The sequence below is a fragment of the Anabrus simplex genome, chromosome 5, assembly GCF_040414725.1.
Source record: "Anabrus simplex isolate iqAnaSimp1 chromosome 5, ASM4041472v1, whole genome shotgun sequence".
Classification (NCBI taxonomy): domain Eukaryota; kingdom Metazoa; phylum Arthropoda; class Insecta; order Orthoptera; family Tettigoniidae; genus Anabrus; species Anabrus simplex.
Window position 1 is genome coordinate 311,741,930 of NC_090269.1, and position 27,647 is coordinate 311,769,576.

The 27,647-nt window shown below is 37.9% G+C and overlaps 1 protein-coding gene across 1 annotated transcript in view; it reads left to right on the forward strand.

The window, feature by feature from the left end:
- LOC136874028 (15-hydroxyprostaglandin dehydrogenase [NAD(+)]) overlaps positions 1-27,647 on the forward strand; it is a 116,970-nt gene that overhangs the window by 47,601 nt on the left and 41,722 nt on the right. The window contains exon 4 of the mRNA XM_067147511.2: positions 17,792-17,965. Within this exon, the coding sequence (XP_067003612.1) occupies positions 17,792-17,965 (174 nt within the window). The remainder of the gene's footprint in view (positions 1-17,791; positions 17,966-27,647) is intronic.

A 27,647-nucleotide genomic window follows, 5' to 3' on the forward strand; every position in this document is an offset into this window, starting at 1 on the left:
CTCCTTATCCCTTTCAGAACTGAAAGAAAACTGGTAGTGTGAATTTTTGTTTGTATGTCAAAAACTGACTAAAATGATCTTAAATACATTTATTTTTAGTTTATTCCACAAAATAAAAATTAACATCTGAAAAAAAAAGCACCCACACAGTTGTGCGTGTCAGGTCTTTCACGAGTTCTGCTTTCACAGTCGTTTTGATGGCAGCACCTAGCACTCCCGCATGCATTGCCTATAGGGAAACCTAGCCCGCACAGTTTTGCGTATCAACATTCAAAACCTCATGATACGTATGATGTTGTAAGTTCACAATTTACGTTTGCTAAACAATTTACACTTCATTGATTATACTCTGATATTCAGTAAAGCTTCTAGATTAATAGGAATGCAATAAATAAATAAATAAATAAATAAATACTTACTTTAGGCATTATTGCTTCCTGCCATCTTGCCGATGAAATTTATTTAAAGGCGATTCCTTTGTATATCTGAAACTTTCTGTTGGATGATCTTTACTAAATTCCTTTCTGCAGCATCCAGTTCTCTGGCAGACAACTCTCCAGTAATAGTCTTCTTCCTTGCATTGTTAATGAATCGCTGCATCCATGCTACCATTCGAAGGATCTTGTTGTATGTACAGAAATAGCTTAAGTACCATGCCTCTTTCTGACAGGAAGTAACCAGCGATAAAACATCTTCCCCTTTTCTCTCTTGGCTTACCTCTTCTTGATTTATGACAGACTTGGACTTTGGCCATTCTTCTTCAGAAAATTTGAGCCAGTTTGGACCCTCCCACCATCGCAGCTCTAGGAGCTTTCTTGTATTACAGCCTCTGGAAGGTAGATCGGCAGGGTTTTCTTGTCCGGGGATGTGTTTCCAGTCCCTGGGATTGGAGTTGGTGTGGATTACTTTCACCCTGTTCCCAACATATGTTCCCCAGTGACCTTCTCTAGTGATCCAGTGCAACGCAGTGGTTGAATCTGTCCAGTAATACCCCCTCGTGTCAGTTATATTTAACCCTTTCTTCACTTGTATGGCTAGTGTACTCCTATTAAGCAAGCCAACAATTCCAACCGAGGAATAGTTGTACTTTTGAGTGGAGCAACCCTCGATTTTGCTAGTAGCAAACTTACAATTACTTGCTGTGTATTTTCGCATCTCAGAAATACAGCTGTTGCATAGGATTATTTCGATCCATCGCAAAAGATGTGGAAGGAACAGGAGTCGTCATTTGTCAGTGAAGTCCATCTATGTATCTGTACATCATTCAAAATAGGTAATTCTTCAACCCATTTCAGAAATTCTGACTTCAGTTCTTCTGGTAGCTCGGAATCCCAACTCAACTTGGCCTTCCAGCTTTTTTGCAGGAGTAGTTTAGGGAAGAGAGTGACGGGAGGACTGAATCCGATTGGATTGAATATTCTATGTGCCATTGACAAAACAGATCTCCTAGTTATTACTCCTTCAGGCTTACTTAGTCCGTCAATATTGCAGAATGGTTTATCCTCATTCTTGTCCCACGAGAGTCTGAGGATTTGTGCCGGTCTTGAGTCTTCTTTGCTTGGTAGTGAGGAAGTGTTCTCCCAACCTCTCAGCTCAAATCTACCTTCAGCCATGATTCCAGTAGCTTGCTCTTCAAATGTCTTCACTTCCTCTATCGAATCAACTGACGTGACGCAGTTGTCTACATAAAATGAATTACTCAGTTTCTCTGCCACCTCTCTCTGAGATGGTTTACATTGATCCAAATGGTGCTGTATGACAGCCCCCAGAATTAATGGCTGCAGGTCACCCTAGAAACCACTCTACAATGTCTCATAACCCTCAACTTCTTATACTCGAGATTCTCCCATCAAAGGAACCTCAAAAGATCTCTATCCCGATCGTGAATAGAGATCTGAAGAAAAGCCTTCTTAATATCAGATCACGCCGATCCTCCCTCGAGGGAACTTTAGGAGGACTGAGGGGATTAGACCTGATAGATTCGGTCCTTTAGCCAGACAGTCATTTAATGAAGGACTTCTCTTCACCTTACAAGAAGCATGAAACACTGGTCTTATACTTGTTGTCGAGTTCTCTTTGAACACCCCGTGATGAGGTAGATAATGGCCAGGTCCTTGTACTTCATCTTCTGGAACGATTTGTGTTACTCCTTCCATTAGCCACATTTGTACTCTAGTTTCCCAATAGCACAGAGTTTTGATGTCGTTGAGATCAATCTCTTTTCTGCTATCCCTTGATTATCCGGTAACTTTTCAACGCTATTTGTCCAAGGGAACTTCAATTCATATCTTCCCCCAGGATCTCTTTTCACAGTTTCCTTGAAATGGTTTCGCACAGCAATTTCTACTTCTTCCTTTGTTCTACTTTCACAGGAATCTGTGATACCCAAGACAACCAAATTCCAAAGATCCGCTAATTGATAGGTGTGGGTTAGAAGCGTAATTAGCATAGTGGCATGGGTCATAGACTCAGTTTCGGCAATAAACTTGCCCATCACAACCCATCCCAGTCTCGTTTCCATGGCAGTAAGACCACACTGCAGTTCTTTTATGGTGTCATTGTACAGCTTTTCTAATGCATCCACTCCTAACAGTACTTCAACAGGTGGCTGTCCAACTCCCAGGTCAGTAAGATGTATTCCCTTCGCCTTTAGCTCTTTAGGCCAGGAACCATCTTTAGGGCGTGCGATGCCACCACATATTAGGGGCTGATCCAACATCTGGACCTCACATGAAAAGTCTCCTGTCAAACTCTTCAACCTAATGTTGTAGCACTTGTGTTTTATTTCTTTCGTCGAACCTCCCCCAAACAGTGCGTGTTACTGTTTCAGAGTCAACAGCTATACATCCCATTTCCTCTACAATTCTCTTCAGTATATAGGATCTTTGAGAACCAGTGTCAATAAGTGCTCTTACAGTGCACAGATTTCCGTTGATCTCAAGGTTCACTATAAGGAGCTGAAGAACTACTTCTGAACTCTACTGATTTGAGAGCGAAACATCCAACACTTTCTATGCTGTCTCTTCTGATGCTCGCTTCTGCTTGGTCTCCAGCTGAGGGCACACAATTGTATGATGCGTCTTGCAACAAACAGTGCAACTTACTTTGTGTTTACAGTCCCTTGCTCGATGCCCTGACTTCAAGCAGACGAAACATCCTTTCTTCTTTCTAAAGATATCTCACTTTTTCTCCAGCGATAATCTCTGTGACTGGAAGCACTCCTTACTTTCATGAGACTTGTTACAAAATATACAGACAACTCTAGTGTTCTTGTGTTCACAGGAGAGTAGATCCATTGCAGTTGCTGGGGCTTCGTCAAGGGGTTTCTCTTTTCTTCTGTTTCTTTGGACCTTGTCTTCACTTAATTTAAATCCAGCACTTGCCAGCGAGATTCTCTCTCCATTTTCTACTTCCTTCCTCAGAAATAACATCAAATGTTTTAACCGATCTCCATAGACTTGACTTCCATCATCCTCTCGAATTGTTGGCTGATTTTGTAACCAGATCTTCATAATATTTTCTGATATGGAGGATTCTATGAGTGGAAATAGCTTGGCTGCATATTTGTCCGATGAAATGCCAATAGATTCCAGCGCACGCAAGTGAGCTTGTAAGTTGTCTTACAGCCGAGATAGGTTGCGGGCGTTCTTGTTTTCTGCACCAGCAGCCTTCTTAATTACTAATGATAGCAGCTCCCTTACATAATATTCCGTTAAAAGTTCCTCTCTACCAAATCTATTTCTCATAGTTTTCCGCGGTGGCAGGGAAACTATCCACAATCTCTCGTGCTCTTGAGCCTTCGACAGTTGCTTGAATCGGATACTAGAACCTGTCTTAGTTTTCCATCTCATCGTCCTCATGTATTCTCTTAAACTGGCTCCGAAAGCTTAGAAAGTCCTTAATCTCGCCGCTAAATGTCTTTAATTCTATTTTCGGGAGCCTTAAAGATTCTCCTATCTGCAGCCGGTGATGAAGCATTTGATTGTACCACACTTACAAATTGTACCTGATCAGCTGCAGTAAAATTCTCCATCTTCACTCTTGCATGGTCCATCTTTTCTCTATATTCTTCAGCAGTTAAATACTCAGCCTCAAAGTTAGTGTTTTCATCCTCTGGCAGCAACGAAGTGACGTTATCATCTAGGTTTTGTAGGTCAGCTGCTAACCTCTCAACAATCGTCATAAAAGGAAAGAAAAATTCCACCTAATCAATACATTTATTTTCTTGTAAAGTATTACAATCTAGGACCGGTTTCGACCCTTCATAGGTCATCCTCAGCTATATCAGAATCACATTTGCATTTCTATCTTATACCTCTGAAAGACCTTCATGATATATTGTTTCATAATTTTCAGTGAAAACTTATCTTAAAAACTTACAAATATACAAGCGTTGTGTTAAAATTAAAAATTAAAATTACAAAACTTTGTCTATTATATACATGCACTTTGGCTGACAGAATGCGTCCTTGGGTTGATTAAGCATCTATCTTAGGTATTGTTGCTTATTCTGTTGAATATGTACAATCGTGAATAGACTATCAGTAAAATTTGATAAATAAAACTTGCGTGATAATTACAATAAAATATCATGTTACATCTTTACGCTGGAGTGATATTATTTTAGGTAGAATATAAATGCGTGTTGACCTCTATAAAATATTTTTACATAAACACACTAATATATTTTAAAGTCTAATCATTATACTTTAAAGTCTAAAATACTTATTGCTTTGGATCTTGCGTTGTTATGTGGTAAAATATTGTAACAATTTGTCTTTATATAACATCAGATATTGATAATATTTAAATATGCCGTGTATGGTTGGCTTTTAAGTCTAATGATTAAATGTCAGTTCCTTCTTGCATAAAATTACAAGTTTCATATTATGTTGATTATGTATTGTATAAAACATAAATGTCTATTAAATAGAATGCTTATCATTTACTACAGAAGTTTTTTAAAAACACTTGAATGTCTAGTAATATAGTCAATGTATTAGTGACATTGAAACATGTTGGCCTTGATTCTTGCGTTATATTTCCATAATTTGCCTTTTTTTATATATGTCGAATGTTGGTCTTTATAGGTTCCATTTGTAAATAACAGCACTTTCCTATAATTGTGAAATGGATCAACATAAGCTTGATACGTGTTAAATTATACACTATATGTGTGATTCAGTTCTGGCCTAACTTCTGTTCTGGAGTTTTCTCCCATCAAATGCCGTAAGAATGTGGTGGTTCCTTTCCCTTTTTGAGGCTGGTAAAGTCTGTAAGCCGAAATGAATGAAGTGAGTTAGATTTCAATAGAAGTGTAATATTGTGTGAATTTGTAAAGCCTGAATTAATTTACTTACTGCTGGATGTTTGAAATGCGAGTTTCTTGGCCGTTTGACGAGTAATGTACCTCGTACTGATGGTTTTAGTGTTGTCTGTTGTGAGAGGGGCGGAGGGATAAGTAGGGGAGGTTGTTACGTGTGTATGGGCGGAGTCACTGAGGTTCGCTGTCTGCGCCATAGCTTGTGTATGACGTCGTCTGTTGACTATTTTAACGTAGTCGTTTTTTAAGACAGGAACGATTTTATTGAACAAAATATTAGTTTTTTCAGATAACTCATTTATGTTGTAATTAGGATTTGCATACTGATCTAGTGTTATATATAATTCTTCGCTTATATTAAGCAAAGGACCTTTAGGTTCTAGATTTAATATTCTTCGTTATTTATGTCCGTAAAATTGTGCTTATATTCATGCATATGCTGCCCTATTGCCGAGAAATGATTATGCCTAATTACGTTTACGTGCTCATTATATCTAGTCGTGAAATTCCTGCCCGTACGCCCCACATAACTTGTTAAACAGTTGTTACATTCCATTCGGTAGACTCCTAATTGAAGATATTTGTTATTACTATTTACTGATTTGCTATTATATATGACATGCCTATTATTTTGTGTAGTCTTAAATGCTATTTTAATGTTATGCTTCTTCAGAACATTGGTTAGTGAATATACACCCGTATTATTGAAAGTGAAAGTTGCGTAATTTTTTCTGGATTGATCTGGTTTTGTCAAAGTGGTGTTGGGTCGTGATTTGAACTTACGAATGATGGAATTAACCATTTTTTTGAGCTATTTCGTGAATTAGTTGTAGTTCATCTTTGAGATCTGCTTTTGACATCGGTATATTAAACGCTCTATAAATCATACTTTGATATGCTGCTTTTTTATGTGGATTAGGGTGATTAGAATCTATTTTTATGGCGTTTATTGTATGTGTAGGTTTCCGGTAAATTTTGAAAGTGAGATGTTTTTCGTGTCTAGTAACCGTTAGATCTAGGTAATTTAGTTGACTGTTATTCTCAGATTCCTTGGTGAATTGTATACATGTATCTATGGCATTTATTTTATCCAATATTGCATTTTCATTGGTTGTTCTGTTGTCGATGATGACGAATACATCATCCACAAATCTGCACCAAAAAGATATTCCTTCAATTTTACTAAATGCAGTATGTTCTAAGTAGTCTAAGTATATATCTGCTATTATCCCGGAGGCGGGTGATCCCATAGGTAGACCCCTTTGTTGGTAAATTGTATCGTGAAATTTAAGGAAATTGTTATCGACTGCAAATTTGAGTAATGTCATAAATTCTTCAATTTCCAATGTACTTAATTTACTATGTGTTTTGAGATTAGTTCTGATTATGTTTAAGGTTTTGTCAGTGGGGATATTTGGATACATATTTGCTACATCATAGGAGGCTATGGAATGATATTTATCTAACTTTAAGTTACTTTCAACCTATTAGGTCGTGTTACGTACATTTAGTACGTGTTGAAGAGATGTTAAGTACAGAACAAAAATGGCCAACCAGACACCAGTTGTGGGTTCGGATCCCACTGGTGTCTGGTTGGCCATTTTTGTTCTGTACTTAACATCTCTTCAACACGTACTAAATGTACGTAACACGACCTAATAGGTTGAAAGTCGCTTTCGATAACTTTAAGTTCTTTGTTTTATTGCAAAAATCTATTGAATTTCGTATGCTCTTATTAGCCTGAAAGGAATAGTGATTTTTTAGAAATTTCTGAATAAATTTAGAGAGATTATATGTGGAACTAGATCTATAATTTACTATGGTTCTCATAGGGGTATTTTCTTTGTGAATTTTGGGAAGAGCTTTTGCATTCGGTAACTGGGGGTTCATTATTATTAAGCTATTTGCTTCTGCTTCGGTGAGTAAAAAACGTGTGTTCTTAAGCAAGTTTTTTAGATTTCTTTGTACTGTATCTGTGGGGTCTTTACGTATTGTGCGGAATGTGTTATTATTGAAACATTCTTTTGTTTTTTGAAAGTACATATCTTTGTTCATAATTACCGTTGTGTTTCCTTTGTCGACTTTTGTTATCAGGATATTATCACGTTTGACCTTTTCTTTTAGGCTATTAATGTGTGTTTTGTCCATTTTATTGCTATTAGATATGTTTTCTTGTATTCTATTGATGTACTGCGGGAGTTTTTTTACAATATCGTGTCTAACTTCTTCACGTATTTCATGCGGAATTCTCTGTATGGCTAATCCTGTTTCTGCTATTGCGGTAGTAACGTTCTGTAGTATTGAGGCGTTATTCCAGTTATGTTTTATTCCTTTGCTTAAAATTTCATACTCTGCTTTACTGAATATTGTAAGCGTGAGATTTTTTAATGGTGGGTAAAATTGATGCATTCTATCTCCTATGGACTGAGCTAAGTTATTATTTTCTGTAAGGTGAGTTACCTGTTTTTCTTTCCGAGTTCATTTCAAGGTTTCTAATTTCTTGTCTAGGGTGTTCTGTTTTTTTATGGTTAGATGTTCAATTTTCTCATTCGTAACATGTTGGAAGTGATCCCAATAGCTACGTGGTAGCTCTTGGGATACTTTCAAATGTAAAGGGTATAGTATATTATTCAAGTGTTGTTTTTTACGATTAAAAAAATTTTTATTCAGTTTTTATCCAGATTTTATTGGTTTTCTTTAAAGTGTCACGCGTCTGTCTTGTGTTTCTATGTTTGTTGTTATATTTAGTTAAAAACTTTGGAATTAGGTCATGAGCGAGGCATTCTTTCAAAAATGCGATGTTCTTGATTGTATTCATTAATTTAATTCTGATATTCCTATATTTATATGCTTGACTCTTTGCCTGGTTGGCGTTAACATCTTGATTTATGAATTTCATTTTCCGTATTGACATTTACCAATCGTCATAAAAGGAAAGAAAATTTTCACCTAATCAACACATTTATTTTCTTGTAAAGTATTACAATCTAGGACCGGTTTCGACCCTTCATAGGTCATCCTCAGCTATATCAGAATCACATTTTCATTTCTATCTTATACCTCTGAAAGACCTTCATGATATATTGTTTCATAATTTTCAGTGAAAACTTATCTTAAAAACTTACAAATTTACAAGCGTTGTGTTAAAATTAAAAATTAAAATGACAAAACTTTGTCTATTATATACATGCACTTTGGCTGACAGAATGCGTCCTTGGGTTGATTAAGCATCTATCTTAGGTATTGTTGCTTATGCTGTTGAATCGATTCCCTTTTTATACTTATGTACAATCGTGAATAGACCATCAGTAAAATTTGATAAATAAAACACATTATACTTTAAAGTCTAAAATACTTATTGCTTTGGATCTTGCGTTGTTATGTGGTAAAATATTGTAATACTTTACAAGAAAATAAATGTATTGATTAGGTGGAATTTTTCTTTCCTTTTATGACGATTGGTAAATGTCAATACGGAAAATGAAATTCATAAATCAAGATAACCTCTCAACAGTCGTAAACTTCGTTTTCACAACTTCTCTATCGGGATTTTCACTGTCTATTTCTTCAATAGACTTGTCGTAAGTCTTAGTAAAAATTGTTCTTACTGCCTTGCGTCTTTTTACAGCTGTTAACGTCTTGCAGCTTTCACTTCGTTGTGATAATAATGCAAGGATATTTAGACTTACCGGTATCGGCTGATGATCACGTCGGGGTCACCAATAATGATAGGACAGAAACAAAACTACCCATTTTATTTTTCCACTACGTGTTTATTGACACTTGTTTTTCATGTCTTCTTGATTTCTCTTTTATAAACAACAGAACAGGGGTTTGGATTAAAAGATCTTAGAGTTCCCAGATCCACAGAATAAACACAGCCTGTCATCTAACATCATTACACTCTTCTTCCGGCCCCTGGTGCTCAAGCGCTAAATGAAAACAAATGTAGTACATGCTACGTGTCCCGCACAAGCACTGCAGTCCGGTCTAGCACCAAGAAAACGTTAAAGAAGCTCAGACATAAATAAAATACGAACCCGCACAATTGTGCGTACACGGTCTGAAAGGGTTATAGAAATAGCTAAAACCCTAAGTGGGCTTATGGCCCAAAGATACGGAGGCTAGTCCCTTACTACACCAGGGTGATTAAATGAGAGATGTTAATGACAAATAAATATTAAGAAATTTAGAGGTTTAGAAACCTTAGTCACCCCATGCCAAGTTGAATGGAAACCAACAGAGGGTAATCACTCTTTGTTCCCTTACATTACATATTTCCCAGTAGTGAATAGAACAGAGTCCTCAGACTTGCCAAAAATTCTACATTTAAACCAAAGCCCTTCAAACTCGGGCAGAAGAGCAACTTTATTCACAGTTGGGTGAATACCAAGGAGGCTTTAGAAAAGGACGAACTTGTGCAGAGCAGATCATGAACCTTAAGTCTGTCCTGTCGTACCTAAAATCCAGGAATAAGAATTTTGTAGTTACTTTTGTTGACTTCCAAAAAGCCTACGACTCCATAGATCGACACACACTCCCCCGCATTCTGAAGGAAATGGGCTTAGACAACAAAACGAGAGCTATCATTCAACAGACCTTAACCAGCACTACGTCCAGAGTGAAATTCAGGGGAGAAATTTTGAACGTCTTCGAAATAAAGACTGGTGTTAGGCAAGGGGATGGACTATCACGGCTTCTCTTCAACTGTGTTCTGGAGAAAATCATTCGGGAATGGCGCAAGGAGATGTGCAAGGAATAGGTTGAGAATGGCCTTAGAATAGGATATAAGAAAGATGATCTTATCATAGACTGCCTAGCTTTTGCAGATGACCTAGCAATCTTTTCTGATTCCCTAGATACTGCTGAAAAACAAATTAACCAACTGAGAATCCAAGCAGCAAAAGCTGGCCTCCAAATCTCTTTCCAAAAAACAGAATTTATAACCAACATCAAGCCAGCTCCCAGAGAGCTCATTGTGGAACAGGGAAAAATCAAGCAGGTGGAAAAGTTTAAGTACTTAGGCGAGTGGATAGTACCTAACAACTCTGAGAAAGAAGCAATCATGTGCAGAATCAACAAGATGGAGGTGGCATATCAACTGACTAGGAATGTCTACAACAAAAGATCAGTGTTATTTACGCCAAGCTTAGGCATTATTGTTCGGTTGTACGCCCGGAAGCACTGTACGCAGCAGAATGCCTTGCAATGAACAGAAAAGGTCTGATGGAGAAGCTAGAAGCTAAAGAAAGAAAAATCCTGAGAAAGATTCTTGGACCAATCAAAGAAAATGGCGAGTACAGGAGACTACACAACAGCGATCTGTACCAGCATATGGAGAGGCTAACGGACACGATTTGGAAAAGGAGGATTAATTTTTATGGCCATATAGCACGCATGAGCACACAGAGATAGACCAATAGGATCTTTTCCTACTTTCTTAACAAGAAAACAAAGGGACCCTGGTTTATCAAAGTTGAAAGAGACCTTCAAGAAATAGGAATCACACTCGAAGACATCCAGAAACATGCTCCTCTCCAGAAAGAGCTCCAGGGATACAAGAGGTTCCAAGAAAGACCAAAGTTGAAAACAGGCAAGAAGTGGACTGATGAAAGAAAGGAGGCTCACAGAACGAGAATGCGTGAGTACTGGGGAGGAATTAAAGCTCAAGGATGCAAACGGTTGAAATAACGTTGTTCACAGCAGGCCGAAACGAAGGAAGAAGAAGAGGAGGTTGAAACCTTCCCCTCAAACTGTCTGCACGAGCTATCACGTTCTTATGAAAATTCTGCCATTACTTTGAGTCGCTGGGCCTTCTGAACACAGGCCGCACCCCTGCCTCCTGGTTCACGTCAGTTCACCCTCTTACACGGGAGCAATTCAGACAATACGGCTTTAAAGTGCCCAGCTTTTATAGTATTTTTAAGGGTAAGCTTCCGGAACTCTTTACTGATAGGTTGGATTCCTGTGCACACCCCCTTAATTTTAATTAGCTAGAGAAAATATTTACAAATTTCTAATAGGTTGATTACTATTGAAGAAGGAACCAGCTGAAGTGTTGACAAGTTTGACGGATACACAAAACAATGCTCAGAACCTAAGGCCGCTATTAGCTGTGGGTGACTAGAGGCGACTAGTTGCCAGAGTATTTAAGTACCGGGCAATCAGTGGCGCAACTTGTGAATAATTGCTCGGTTCATACTGGGGAATAGTCAGTTGTTTCTCAACTGATTGGAGGATTATATTATACGTTGTTTGACGATTTAAATGAGGATGACAGTAAATTTTTCAATTACCTGCGCATGTCAAAGTCGTCATTTTATGAATTGCTCGGCTACATAAAAGAAGAAATAATAGAAAACGACACAGGACTAAACAAGTGTTTCCCAGCTGAGCTGTAATTCACTAAGGCTGATTCTCCACGAGCAGGTAAAACTCCGCTGTTCGCCCGCCTGAGCGCTCAAACTTTTTGCCTATTCTACACGAGTGGTTGAATTGACGCCTCTAAACAGCGCCAAAAACGCAAGCGACACGCCAGCCATTCTCCACCAGCAATAAACTGCCGTACTATAATGATGGATGTCGTACAAATAGGTTGTGTTGTCGGAGCTGTTCAACTACAGTTATTAGCAGTATTAAAAAGGAAACGTGATAAGAAAAGACGTTGGTGGACTCGCCCTGCGTTATCGAATCGGCTCACCACTGGACAATTTCATTTAACGTTTTGTGAACATAGGAGCTATCCGGAAATGTTTTTCCAATATTATAGAATGTCAGTTGCTTCATTTGATGAGCTGCTTGAACTTATTAAGGTGCATATTACTAAACGAGTGAAATGCTAGTTTAGGGGAAGGCCTGAAAATTAATTCTCAAATATTTATATTATTAGTGGTCTTATCGATAAACATTACGTAACTCAAGTTATATAGAATTAAATTTCCGATCATTTATGTGTACCATACTGGCTATGATAACAGACATTCATGAATTTGTATTTTTGTTGCTAAGTCCATAACAATGCCGCACCACAGGAGAAAATTGGGTTAACAGAATATAATGAAAATCGGTACATAGGGTCGGGGAATAAGAAACTACAGTCTAAGCTATAAACAATTTTATTCACCCTGGATGAAATTGCAGTTTAGGGAAAGGATCCTAAAATTTATTTTTTAAATACCTACAATAAGTTATTGGTCCTATCGAAAAGAACTGCATAACAAAAGTTAGAGAGAAAACAATTTCCGATCATTTATGTTTTATTGCCAATGGCCGTAGCCGTATTGAAACACCGGGTCCCGTGAGATCTCCGAAGTTAAGCAACATTGGGCGTGATCAAGATTTGGATGGGTTGCCACGCGCTGATGGTGGGGGGGTAAGGGAATGGAGGAGTGGAAAGGAAATGGCCACCCTATCGTACGTAAACTCAGGCTCATTAAACGTAAGGAACTTCATCTTATTTGTCCGTATTGAACTGAGATCACAATTATTTAAAGTCTATCAGGTTCCACCTTTTCAATACCAATACAATGTTGTCGGATGATATTTACAACATTATTTATTACAGTACATGTTTCGGTGCTCTATTATGTCACCATCATCAGCTGATTTATAAAATGTGAAAAAACCTGGCGATCTAAATATTGAACAAAATATTGTCATACTTAACTCATACATATACATATTTACATACAACAGAACATTGGTTAAATCCTAAACATCTATTATGCTATATTAATTATCCCTAATATGTGACAAGAGAATTCTTGTAAGTCATGAATATAAAATTTTTCTCATCTGGTTGACGAGTTGTCTTTACATTCCTTAATGTCTGTGATTCTATGCTCTCGTACTGTCTAATTAGCACTTAAAATTGAGGAATTAAAATTGCATGCAGTCTATTTTATGTTAAAATGTTCGTTTCATTTGTATATTAGCTGCTTTTGTTGGATAAAATTCATGATATATAATATAATTGTTGAAAATTGACGGCGCCGTCACGCGAAGTACACAGCTTTAGAGGGTTCCCATTGAACTGAGAAGATAAGTCCGCCTAACAACAGCAGGACAAATTAATTACAGTTCCAACCACGCATAAAGCAATAAAAATACGAAGTTTTAGTACTTAATAAATATAAGAAGACGGCTCAATTTTCAACAATTATATTATATATCATGAATTTTATCCAACAAAAGCAGCTAATATACAAATGAAACGAACATTTTAACATCAAATAGACTGCATGCAATTTTAATTCCTCAATTTTAAATGCTAATTAGACAGTACGAGAGCATAGAATCACAGACATTAAGGAATGTAAAGACAACTCGTCAACCAGATGAGAAAAATTTTATATTCATGACTTACAAGAATTCTCTTGTCACATATTAGGGATAATTAATATAGCATAATAGATGTTTAGGATTTAACCAATATTCTGTTGTATGTAAATATGTATATGTATGAGTTAAGTATGACAATATTTTGTTTAATATTTAGATCGCCAAGTTTTTTCACATTTTATAAATCAGCTGATGATGGTGACATAATGGAGCACCGAAACATGTACTGTAATAAATAATGTTGTAAATATCATCCGACAACATTGTATTGGTATTGAAAAGGTGGAACCTGATAGACTTTAAATAATTGTGAACTCAGGCTCAGGCACACCTCTGCGGAGGTTCGGACCTGCCTTCGGGCAGAATACACCCTTACCTTCATGTTTTATTCAGTTTCTTTTTTGCTAGTTGCTTTACGTCGCACCGACACAGATAGGTCTTTTGGCGACGATTTTTATTCAGTTTTACCGCACCGACTATGATGAGAGTGGTATTCCAGAGTCAGAAGAAAACTAAATGTGAAGGCCTACAATATCAAAAGCGCATAACATTCATCAACAATAACATTATATTGACCACTGTTTGTTGTGATGTTCTTTGTCTCTTATGCTGCCACTCAACTCCGATAGATGGGATTACTGCTGCGTACAGAGTATAACAGCCGGATATTGGCGGGAAATAGCTGGGGAGTTAGAAGACGTTCTTCTTTAGCATTCCATTCCTCTGGTTCATACATTTCCTGATACTGGTAGTACGTAACACACCGGTTCATCATAGTATTCCAGATATTCGATCCCTACTCTGACGCGCTGTTTTGAATGAGCATTGTGCACATTTAAGGCAGAGGCTCACTTAGTAGTAGTAGTAGTACGACCTGGTCTAGAATTACATTTTAGGCCTACTCCGAATTATAGCACCACAGTTCACTAAATAATTCAAAATTCAACCCTGAAAACAGCCGATTCTTAAGAAAAGCTTCTTCTTCTTCACTTTTATAAATCTATATTCATTTTATTCCAAATTAGCAGTGAAGAGGGCTTTCACCTCTGGCTTTGAGGAAGAATTTGCCTCCAAATCAGATAGTTTCATTCCCCGCCAGTGTAGTGAATTGAGATTTTCCGATTCAGAGTAGTAAAAGGGCATAGTTTTACCCTGGGACTCTCCGCTATTCGAACCCCTCCCCCCCCCCCCCCCCGTCGCCAAAGAAAAGACTGAGTGTTCACGGATCACGGCCGTCTGCGGCTTGGTCATTCCAGCTCTGAAAATTTGGATTGTTAGATCGGATGTGTAGTACTGTTCGTTAAAAGCGAGAAAATGCATTGTTTTTTTATTTGGTAGAGTATTTCATAAGAAAACATTGCTTTTAATCGTGTCATTGCTACTGACATCGTTGTAATGGCCTATGTTCATTGGGAAAATGACTAAGACAGTCTCTGAGGATGTAAAAAGGCAGGTGGAGATTGTCTGCCATTATAACGCTCCCCAACTTGATTGTGACTGATAGTAGGCAAGCGGGCCTACCGTTACAATGAATATTCCCTAACCCAGTCTTCATATGAGAAAAGATGTTTGCTGACTTCCCCATCGCGTTTCTAGGGTAACGTTAAGAGTTATGGAATTTAATACAATCTTGCTTACAACGTGTACACTACCTAACCTAGAATTCTGTATGCAATGTAGAATTCCGTAGCGAAGCATGGATACATCAGCTAGTAAAGAATATACTACACTTCAGGCAGTTCCTATCGTGCAACAGAAGCGGCTGCTCTGCTCACTGCTGCAACGTGGAGTATGATTCACTGTTCTACCGCTAGCGGGAATAACGCCTCTGCTGGCATTAGACCCGCCTGCCCGCTCATGGACGCATCTACCCACGGTGTGCAAACCGCCCGTGTAGACAACTCTACAAATACCCCAATGGTTCTGTTCTGCAAGCGGGTTTGTAGTGGGCGAACAGCGGCGTTTTACGTGCTCGTGGAGAATCAGCCTAATATAGTCATATAATGGATCAATGGTACTTGTAAATGTAAACGATTATAGAATTTTTATGGGTTTTACATATTTCCATATAAGAGTAGTAAACATTTTATAATACTCACCTGGAGTATTCTTCTCGCCTACGGGTTTTGCTTCGAATTCTGGAATAAAGTTGTTTAAAATGTTGTTCCAAGAATTCAGTGTTTCTGTTTTGTCAGCGTAAGCTTCAGTTCTGGAATCCTGAGTCACTGGTTTTCATTCTACCTCAAAAATGGTCTTCAGTACTTATTTGACTTTCAAATAATTTTGTTACCCCTTTATTTGCTGTTGTAGTTTATTTGATGTCTCTATATTCAATAAATAAACTATCACAATAAGTAAAATATTCACTCTACCACAGCCCGAGACCAAACAAGGAAATGAAGAAAGATAATGTTTAGGCAGATCGCTGACTCAATTGCATTCCAACTTCCGCATTATGTCAAGCTGGTGTGAGAACACTAACTTGAGTGACGTTTCCGTATGCACGGGGAGGTACATCAGGCGACTATTGCGCCACTAGTCACCCGCGGCTAATAGGCTACATTTACTGCAATGCCCCACAATGCATTTCAGCAACTAAAAGTCGCCAGAGCAGTTGCCGGCTCAGATGACGGCCGGCAATTAGTTGCTCAGTTGTGCCACTAGTCACCCGCAGCTAATAGGCTCCATTTGATCCAATGGTCCGTGATTCGCCAGAGCAACTAGTTGCGCCACTAGTTGCCCACAGCTAATAGCGGCCTAAGATTTGCCAACTGCAAAAATAAACATTCCTTTATAAAATAATTAGAGTTCATCCAGCTAGAGGGAACAGTTAAAGAGATGATAGAGACATCTACCAGTTGCAGATCAAAGTATCTCATGGTACACCAGTTCAAGTTTGTTTACATAGATGGCCTTATAGAAGGTGCGCAGTTTAACCGGAACAGAATAATTTGACCAGATACGAGACATATATATGTATATGGTATTACAGACTATGAATCTCATGTTAAATCTGTATTGATAGCTGAACTTCTTAAAAAATTGTACAAAACTATTTTAATTCTCCTAGTCAATACTTTATATTTTTTATGTCCAGTTAAGATGAAACTTCACATATAAATAGATGTTTCGACCTGGCATTGGGTCATCCTCAGTAAGATAAGTATGATGAATTAAAAACATAGGAAACACACAAAATGAAATGTTGGTTTAAAAGTTTTTTAAAAGCATAATGATAGTTAAAAAACTGTGGAATGTTGATTGTGAAAACAGTCTTGAGCTGGAAGTCTTTCTGTTTCAATGGGGTTTTTTTTGCTAGTTGCCTTACGTCGCACCAGCACAGATATGTCTTATGGCGACGGTGGGACAGGAAAGAGTTAGGAGTGGGAAGGAAGCAGCTATGGCCTTAATTAAGGTACAGCCCCAGCATTTGCCTGGTGTGAAAATGGGAAACCACGGAAAACCATTTTTAGGGCTGCCGACAGTGGGGTTTGAACCTACTATCTCCTGAATACTGGATTCATTGTTTTTTTGTTGTCCTTTGGTGTGATTCAGGTGGTATCTGTATACTGTTGGCTTAGATGTGTTCCAACATGGGCTGATATACATAAGCATTATTGAAGTTGAACCGTCTGATTTTAGTCTGTAAAATGGATAATACAAATCAAATTAGGGCTGAAAAATGGTGACTAACAGGAACAACATTTAGATTAAGTTATGAAGAACGAAAATTGTATATTAATTGTATATTCATTGTATTTAGAAAGATGGGAACATTGAAAAGAACTCATAGTAAGATAAACACAATGACAGGTCAGTGTGGGAAGAGGGAGAAATAGATAGAAAACACACAATGACAGGGCACTCTCCACTTCAAATAGATTGGCTCTCTCCTCATTAATCCCAGTTCTTCTCAGCCCTTGATGAGTTCATTTCTGCTTATCTGTTTATTGTATTGTGTGTTCCTTATAATGTTCCTATCTTTCTTTATATGATTCAATTTGCAGTTGTTTGTTCCTTTCCAGTACTTACATATATGGTATGAATTATGCTTTCTTTAACTAAAATGTATTTCGTTATCCATTTTTGTAGCTTAACATTATTAACATACTTTTTCTTTTGCTGCAGAATGGTGTAATTCGTGGTACTCTACTGGCATTGCGATTTATGGGAAAAGATCGAGGAGGTCGTGGTGGAACTGTTATTAACACAGGTTCAAATGTTGTTGTAAGACCTTACGTCAGTATACCTATCTACACAGCCACTAAACATGCAATCATTGGATTTACTCGAGCTTTTGGGGTAAGTCATAACTTAGGAATAAATATAGCCAGTTAAGTTTCATTGAGAGAAGGCCAAGACTAGAGATCTGTGTCTCTTATTAATTTTGGTTTCTTGCTAACATGGTTCTTGCCCAATATGCATACTAATTTATCCCTCATATCGATATCGTTAATTTTGTCCAGCTCCTTGGCAGAGAGGCCAGCATACTGACCTTTGGTTCAGAGGGCCCTGCGTTCAGTACATGACCAGATTGAGGATTTTAACTGTATATGGTTAATTCCTCTGGCTCTAGGACTGGGTGTTTACATTATGTCTTAATACACTTCTCTTAATCTACATAACACACACCACAAGAAACATGCAATAGTGAATGCATCCATCCTGATATGGTTAGTGTCGGGAAGGACATCCAGCCCTCAAACTAGCCCAAATTCATATCAGATGCCAACCTCAGTAAATTTAGATAAAGGCCAGGATGATTTACGTGGCATGAATTGTGTATAGAAAGATGGTAACATAAATGGAACACATAGTAGGTGAAACATAAGCTGTCATTAAAACTTACTTTATTATTAGGTGACCTGTCCACCTCCTTACCATAATGGTTAGCGCTATTAGCGGCTGTCTTTGAAGGTCCAGGTTCAATTGGCAGTACTGCTACAGATTTAAGAATGGCAGAAGGGCTGGTATCAGGTTAATAAATGGTACATGCAGCTCACATCCATTGGGGGTACGCTTGAAAAGAGCTGCACCATTTCAGGATGAGAGCATGGGTTTACTTATTAGGTGAGCTTAATGCAGACATACTGAATGACATTACAACTGAGACTAGAGAACTGACAAATACATTTAAATAACGTAATATGACAATACTGTCTCTTCAACCTATACATCACATGGCTACATCACATGTTACTTGACCTAATAGTTACAACCACTTCTAACAGAGTAATGACTTCTGGAGACACACCTGTCAGTGAATTATCAAATCATGATGTAATTTACATAACCTATTGACTAAAATGCCCCATGGATAGAACTTTCTGAGACGAGAAGAATATAAACAATGAAGCTCTCTTTGAGGATGCTGATAATATCCCATGGCATAACATACAGCTCTGTAAAAACATAAATGATAAACTAGCATTTTCAATGAGCAATTTCTAGCCCTTCTGAATAAACACGTCGTGAGATGTACTGCTTATGTAACCTGACCTGCTGTTCCATGGATAACGCCAGACATACAAAAACTTATGACTGAGAGAGTCGAGGCCTATAAACAATTCCGACAAATACCAATACAAATGGTCCGTTATTGGACATTATAAATTTTCCAGCTGACTCATTCCTGGTTGCCAGTGTTTCGCCCCAGTGTGCTAAGTTGGGCTCATCAGTTGGCAAATAGCACAGCTATTTATAATTTATAATATCCAATAACGGACCATTTATATTGGTATTATAAATTTACTCATTCGGGACAAATATTTCAAGTTCCATATGGGGAATCAATATTTCTGACAAAGCTGAACTCAAGGCAATTTCAATAGATACAAAATATTGCACAATAGAACCAAAGTGGTTAAAAATGCTAAAATTAAATATTCATGTAATGCATTAAGAACTAACAACACATCAATCTGGAAAACTGTGACAAATATGGGCTTAGATAAAAACCAAATATATACTAATGTTTCATGTGCCACTTGATGTTTTAACTCAACATTTCAGGATTAGACTGGTTAATATAGACCAGGCAAGAAAACAACAGACCATTGAGACCATTCTTGGAGAAGAGAAACAAGGGAAAGAACAAATCTATTTTTCACCTGTAACTCCAGCAGAGGTGAAGCACATAGTGTGTTTCATTAAACCAACGTCGATAGGATGTGATGACGCAACTCCTAAATTGTTATTCAAAATTCTTGACATAATTCTACCAACTTTAACACATGTACAGTAGACGTCCACTATAGCCACTACGACATATAGCAAGAACTCCGTTAAGAATTCCAATATTAAACTTTGTAGTATCCTTCGGTTACAGCAAGAACCCTCTCACTGATGCATCCATTATTACGAGCAATTAAGTGTGCATTATTTTATCCATTATCGATATTTATGCACTCCAGGTATTATATTGAATGCAATCCGGTTTAGTTTTCTCGCTGTGTGCATTAGCGAGTTGAACCGGACACCACTCACAAGACACTCCCCGATAAAAAATAAAACAATAATATCGGCGAAATATAATATGCGGATACAAAACCATGGACGGTGACTGGGAAAGGCCGACAAACTAAGGCCCCGAGCTGGAAATCGGGCTCTTATCTTACTGCAATTAAGAGTCCAAATGCTACTAGAATGAAATAAGAATTAGAAAACAACTAGGTTTATTCAATTAAGGAGAAACAAATGAAAAGGAGGTGAATTAAATTAAAAATCAAATACATATGTATTACAATTGCCGGCGTTTGAATAGTATCCTGGCCATTCGCAAACAAATATTCACACATCGTTATTTTAAATTATTCAATGCAATCGCACTGAGGAGTAGAACCTTTTCTTTTTCTCTAAAATGTTCAAAGACGATTTCTAGCAGTTGTAAAACAGAGCCACGTAGGTCACACTTTCCTGGGAATATGTTATTCCTCAAAAACATGTCCACCCGCATACATCTTATCTTTTTTTTTTTTTTTTTTTGCTATGGGCTTTACGTCGCACCGACACAGATAGGTCGTATGGCGACGATGGGATAGGAAAGGCCTAGGAGATGGAAGGAAGCGGCCGTGGCCTTAATTAAGGTACAGCCCCAGCATTTGCCTGGTGTGAAAATGGGAAACCACGGAAAACCATTTTCAGGGCTGCCGATAGTGGGATTCGAACCTACTATCTCCCGGATGCAAGCTCACAGCCGCGCGCCTCTACGCGCACGGCCAACTCGCCCGGTACATCTTATCTTATTTCAACAATCCATCACCTTCGTTATCCGCTTCCCAGCATCAAGGAATAGGCAAAAGGTAATATATGTTCCGAGAACTCCATTGCTGCTTGTCATGCTTGCGTTGCATTTCAAAGTAATGTCTTGCAACCCATTGATGTTTTTCCAGGCTATCACCTTTAAATTTTCTTATTATGATGATTGTTATCAGATTCCGCCTGAATTAATTTTTAACAGGAACTGATGATGACTCCAAGGGAGTCGAAACTGGTATTCTTGTAATTTAATATATTTTACAATGTATTGAATGGTGGAACATCCCAACAATTTCTGGTCAGAGTCCTTGTCTGCTCCTGGTAAAGTGTTGCAATCCAACACCTACTGTCGGATTTTTTATTATGGACACTCGAGTTTAGGCTTTAGTTACAAACGAACCAATAGGCCTATTGCAATGCGAGTTATACCAATATTTTTCTTGTTTAATTCTATGTTAGCGTATATAAGACACATTCTTTTCGACGTTCATTAAATATTTTTTATTTGTAGTTGTAATAAATGTTGCCCGGGTTTTTTGCTTCTTCTCTAGGAAGTGCTCACTTAGGAATATATACAAGGAAAACTACTTGTCTGATGGTAATGAAATTTTTATATGTTATAACTACATGTATTTGTAATGTAATACTCAAGTTACAATTTTTTTCAACTACCCTGAATAAAGTTTATATCATTTTTCTAAAGCAACTCTTTCTCAGCCCAGGATAAACGTACAGCAGCAAACTTGGGCTTGTTTTGAAGCACTCAGTCATGGTTATCAGAAACTACAACAACTGTAACCGTACAGTGTGGTACCGAATTTATGAAGAGTAATATTGGGAGGAGGTTTTGTGTACGCCGGACCGTGCGATTAACAGCAGGCCGGGTGGTGAAATTGTTGCTGCGTTCAGTAGTAATCAAGCGCACAACGAACACAGCTTTTCGTTCACTTTCAACCTTTAATTTTATTTCCTCTTATAAATTCCACTTCCCATCACCTTTTCTCATAAGGGCTTTGGACCTTCAATGGCACGTTTAAAAATGGTTGACTTCCTAATTTAGAAATATCACACTGTACAATTTTTACAAGAGTTATTTGTATTATTATTTACATATATTTACAATATTTAATTCTATCAATTTTCTTCGTCTGAAAAATCACTGTGTTCCGATGAATCGGTGCTGCTGTCATTCATGTTGATTATGACTGGTTCGAAATAAGGGACATTTTCAGACAGTCCATCTTTTTCCCAGTATTGGTCTTCAATTTTCTTAGCGTGTTTAATACGGTACATTGTTTTCAGAGTTCAGGGGTCACGGTACATAAGGCTTCTCTAGGCATAAAGCGTTAATTGCTTCCATACCTCTACCATTTTCTAATGTGTTAGCCATATTTGTTTTTGCTATTTTCCCTTTTACGTAAGCCCAAATGAGCTCGATTGGATTAAGCTCACAATGGGCCACTGGTGACCAAACAAGCTGTACATCTTCTCGAAGTCGCTTAGTCAGTTGTTCCAACTTCTTTACCGGTGTTTGAAAATAAGGCCTGCCAAGTACAATCAGCTCTGATTTAGTTAATTCGTTATAATAATCAACTCCAGGTGATAGTGAAATATTCTTTGATGTTATCCAAGATATAATATCAGGTTTCAGCCATGACATGCTCAGGCTTTTAGATGAAGGATCGACCGACCATCATATGATATGAAGCTTGATCTGTATCGACCGTCTACCTTTGAGGCAATAAACTCAGGGCTTTCGTGAACCATTCTTCATAATGAGTCGAGTCCATCTCAATTGTGGTAATCACCACTTCATTTCTTGCCAATAAAACAAAGTTCTGCACCGTCAAGAAATCCTTCTTCACTTCCGATATGTAAAATTATGATGCGTTTCCCAGCTCCAGACAGTGTAAGAACGATGATTCTTAAAATTGCTTTTAAGAAAGTTGGGTGTCAAATTGTGAGCGATACACTGTTTGACATTCATTAATTTTATCTAATTTTATCTATCATTTATTCAGATTAACTTCATGGACATCGCAATGAATTGCGAATTTATACCAGCCACAAATTAAGAATGCGTCAGTTTTAACCATATCTTCATGTGCTGTCCTGACAATGTGCAACAGCATTTCAGCATGATTTTAACAAGCATTATGGGAACATTTCATTTTATTTACGTTGGTTGATGTGGAAACATCATCTAGCAGATCTGCGTCAGATGGTGGTTATTTAGAGTGGCGTCCAGTGGCTTGCATACTGCTAACACCACTCAAGTAGATTTGGTGATTGACGATCTGACTACAGAATCAGCATCTACCAGTCCCTGTTTTGCAATTGAAATTGTAATGATTAGCAGTGATGGAACTAACAAATTCTATGAATATTAATGCAAGAAAGAGTCTGGATGATGAGCATACTCCAGATGCTAAGAATTTAGAGCCTAATTTATTTTTCAAATTTTACACATAGTTCATCCCAGATTTTAATGTCAGTTGTGTGTTTGTACATTTGTTTTAATGTCAATTGTGTGTTTGTACATTTGTTTAGTTATTAGATGTTATTACATTAAAGCTGAAGATGGCCAGCCAAGGCCGAAACTAGTCCCTAGTTTAGTAATGTAATTCAGTAATATTGCATATTATATTGAAAGGTGGACCATTACGACATTAATTTAATAATTATTATTGCAAGAGCTCTATCAAGGGTCACTGTCAGGTATTTTGGAATGTGATAGTGCTGCAATTGAATACCTAACCATTCTAGATGTAACTCATAATGAGTTTCCTTATTTCTTAAATAGGCAAGCAGGCATTATTCTATTCAGAACCATATGCTCAAACATTTAATAGAGGTGGTTAAGAAGACTAATGGGCCTGTAATTCTTGGGATGGTTTGCTTTCTTGCCATGTTTCAGGATGGCTATCACTCTGTTTCTCCAGATCTTCGGTATTTGGCACTTGCTCATGGAGGTATTGAAAGGCTGCAAGATCCATTCTCTTGTTGATGGACCAAAATTCTTAATTTGCTCCATTCAGATGTCATCTAAACCAGCTGTGTTCCAAGTTTTGTTCTCCTTGATAGCCTTGTTTAATTCTGTCAACTTGAATGGTATTGTAAGTTCACTCCTCTTTTCCTGGAATTCGTGACGAATTTTAGGTACCTTGACTTTGTGACTGACTTTCCCATTCACGAGCAGCTCTTGAACTATTTGATCTGCAGTGATATTGGAATGTGCTCTGGATATGGTTAGATTGTTAAGATGTCTCAGTAGTCTCCATGCTTTGTGGCTGTTTCTAGTTAGATCAAGTTTTTCTGTAGTTTTAATCCAGCAATCTCTTTTTGATGCTTTCAGCGATGTGACTAGTTTCTTCCCAGCCGTGAATGTTTCCTCGCTCAGTGGATCTTCTTCAAATAGCGTCTTATACTCTGTAAACAGAGCAGCAAGCTCTGAAGTAAGACCAGGAATATATGATGTACGGTAACCACTAGGTATAGCCCTTCTGGAGCATCCCTTCACAGCCTCAAGAAAAGCATTGTTCGGTTAAGGTGTGGGTTCTGCGGTAGAAACTACAGCATCCAGCATGTCTGTAAACTTTGTCTTTCCTGAAATTGAACCTCCTTCAAAGTGGAACTCTGTGGCCTAACTGCTGTGTATATTTCACACATGATAGGTCTGTGTTGCATATTTGGAATAGGGTTACAGACTGTTTTTATGCACTGTTGAGAGATGTTTTTATTGCTGAATATCAAATCTGGGTTGTAGCCATGTTTCCATCTGCCACTGTTAAATGATGCAGGTTGCTTAGTATCGTGGAAAAGTCTCATATGATTGCTTTCTGCCCATTCTTGCAGTGCTGTTCCATTCTCACGTTCAGATCCTCATCCGGTGCTGTGGCAGTTAGTCACCAATTACTATTTGTTAGCAGGTAGTTAGCAGGTACCTTGGCTTCGAATTCAGTGTCCAGTGGCTTGTGTATGGATGTGATTGTACAGCCTTTGATTTCCATTTATTCTCAGTCTATGCATTTCAGAGCTCCTATAAATCTCCTGTATGCACAGTACATCGCACTTGGTTTTCCTGCACATATCTTGTATCAGTTCCTCGTTTGGTTTTGATATACCTTCTAAATTCACTGAGATGACAGTTAACTGTGGCCCGGAAGAGGACCAAGATGCTGTGTGCATTATGAAAAAATTAGCCGGCGATTTTGCCGTTCCCCAGGGAACACCTGATTGCATCATAACTCCAGTGGGTCGCAATCTTCGGGGAGGCACCTTCTTCCCAATACAGTTACCACTTATTTTTATTATTTGAAAGAATCAATTACTTCCCAGGCAATCTTTCACAAGAACAAATTTCCACGCGAAACAAAATAGTCTAAAAATAAAATTTTAAATTAAACACACAACGATAACTCGAAAGCTACAAAATATATCTTCTCGTCATATTTAGGCAAATTGAGCTCCTATCACTGATTCCATTCAGTATCTCCTCATTTGTGATTCAATTTACCCATCTCACCTTCAGTATTCTTCTATAACACTACATTTCAAAAGCTTCTGTTATCTGTCTTTCTGAGCTAGTTGTCTATCGTCCATGTTTCTCTTCCATAAAATGCCACGCTGCAGACAAAAGTCTTCACATCTTCTAATTTCTATATCAGTGTTCGAAGTGAGCATATTTCTTTTATTAAGAAAGGCCTTCCTTGCTTTTCCTAGTGTGCATTTTATGTTCTCCTTCTGTCATTGTTAATTATTTTACTACCCAACTGACAATATTCATCTATCTCCTTTAAGACTTCATTTACTAATCTAATATTTCCTGCATCACCTGACTTCGTATGACTGCACTTCATTATTATCTGTTTGGACTTATTTTCATCTTGCACTCTTTTCCCAAGACTCTATCCATACCATTCAGCAATTTCTCCCAAATCTTCTGTAGATTCAGATAAAATTACATCATCTGCAAATCTCAGGGTTTTGGTTTCCTCTCCTTGGATTGTGATCCCTTTTCCAAATTCCTCTTTGATTTCCTTTACTGTCTGTTCTATATAGACATAGAAAAGGAGGGGGAACAAACTGCTGCCTTGCTTCACTCCTTTCTGTTTTGCTGCTTCTTTTTTAGAGCCCTCGATTCTTATCACTGCAGAGTGATTTTTGTACAGCGTGTGTATATATTCTTCTTTCTCGGTATCAGATCCTAATCACCTTCAGAATCTTGGCATAGCTTGGTCCAATCAGTATTATCAAATGCCTTTTCTAGATATACGAGCACAACGTATGTGGGCTTGTCTTCATCGATTCAGTCCTCTAAGATCGGACGTTAAGTCGGGATTGCTTCACATGTTCCTAACAATTCTTCTGAAGCCAAATTGATCTTCTCTCAACTCAGTTTCAAACTGTCTTTCAATTCTTCTATAAATAATGTGTGTTAAAATTTTGCCGGTGAGATACTAAACTAAGCGTGTGGTAGATTTCACACTTGTCAGCACCTGTTTTATTGGAAACAGATATAACAACATACTGCCTAAATTTGGATGGCACTTCTTCTGCATCATATATTGTACACACTAAATGTAATAAACTCACCATACTGGTTTCTCCTAAGACAGTCGGTAATTCTGAGGTTAAGTCATCAATTCCAGGTCCCTTGTTGCTATTTATTTCTCTCAAAGCTCCATTGAATTCTGACCTCAAAATAGGGACTCGCATTTCATCAGCATCAACAGCCTCTTCTTGTTCCAGAACCTTTGTCATCTACTTTTTACCTTGATACAACCGTTGGATATGTTCCTGCCATCTTTCTGTAACCGGTTTCCAGTGGTTACATGATACACAGTTAAGAAAAGGGGGGGGAACCAAATTACACGGCACTTTTAAAACCTTAGCACACAATAAAACATCAGGTGAACTGTGCCAATAGAAACAAATAAACATCAGGTTGGGCAACTTGACGACTATAATAAAGGAATGTGGAGCTGGTCTAGGAAACCTACCAGGGCCATTTGGAGTACGAAGGTTGTGGGTTTCCAGAAAAATCAACAGTGATCCCTTGATTCAAGATATTATTTCCAGAATAAACATTACAAAGAAATTTGGAACAAAATCCAAATATCCCAACAATCCAGTTACACTATTTCCAAAATACAAATTAGACGTAGTTGCCGAGAGCTTCCTCTTAGGCCAAGAGGTTAACTACAGTTATCTTAACATAATGCAACTTCTACAATACAATTTTGAGGGTAAGAGGAAACACAGGATGCAAATAAAATATTAAATGAAAGTTAACGTGCTTTCTAAGGCATCTGAGAAATTGAGTGGCGAGTCTGGGCGAGTAGGTAAACTCCTATGTGAAAATACAAGCAAACATTAAATGTAAATTAAGGTGGAACTGAAACCAACAGTGCTTACCCCGAGGTAGCCCATCTCGGGAGCGAGGATTCGCCGATGTGTGTCTGATCGCTGGACTGACGAGAGTACGAAAGACTATGAAATCTCGCTTCACTCTCTTAAAAAGGCAAGGCTGGCCCCGGTGTGATTACCGAGTGACCAATCAGAGCACAGGAGCTTTCCCATCGCCACACAGATCCACCAATCAAAACTCTTTATCAAGTCTCGATGTTTTCACAATATTCCAGAACATGGCAAACCCTAATCGCGTAAAGACATGCTTCTAGAATCAACAGGGGGGCCAACACACCCTGTTCCAAAAGTCCGCGTC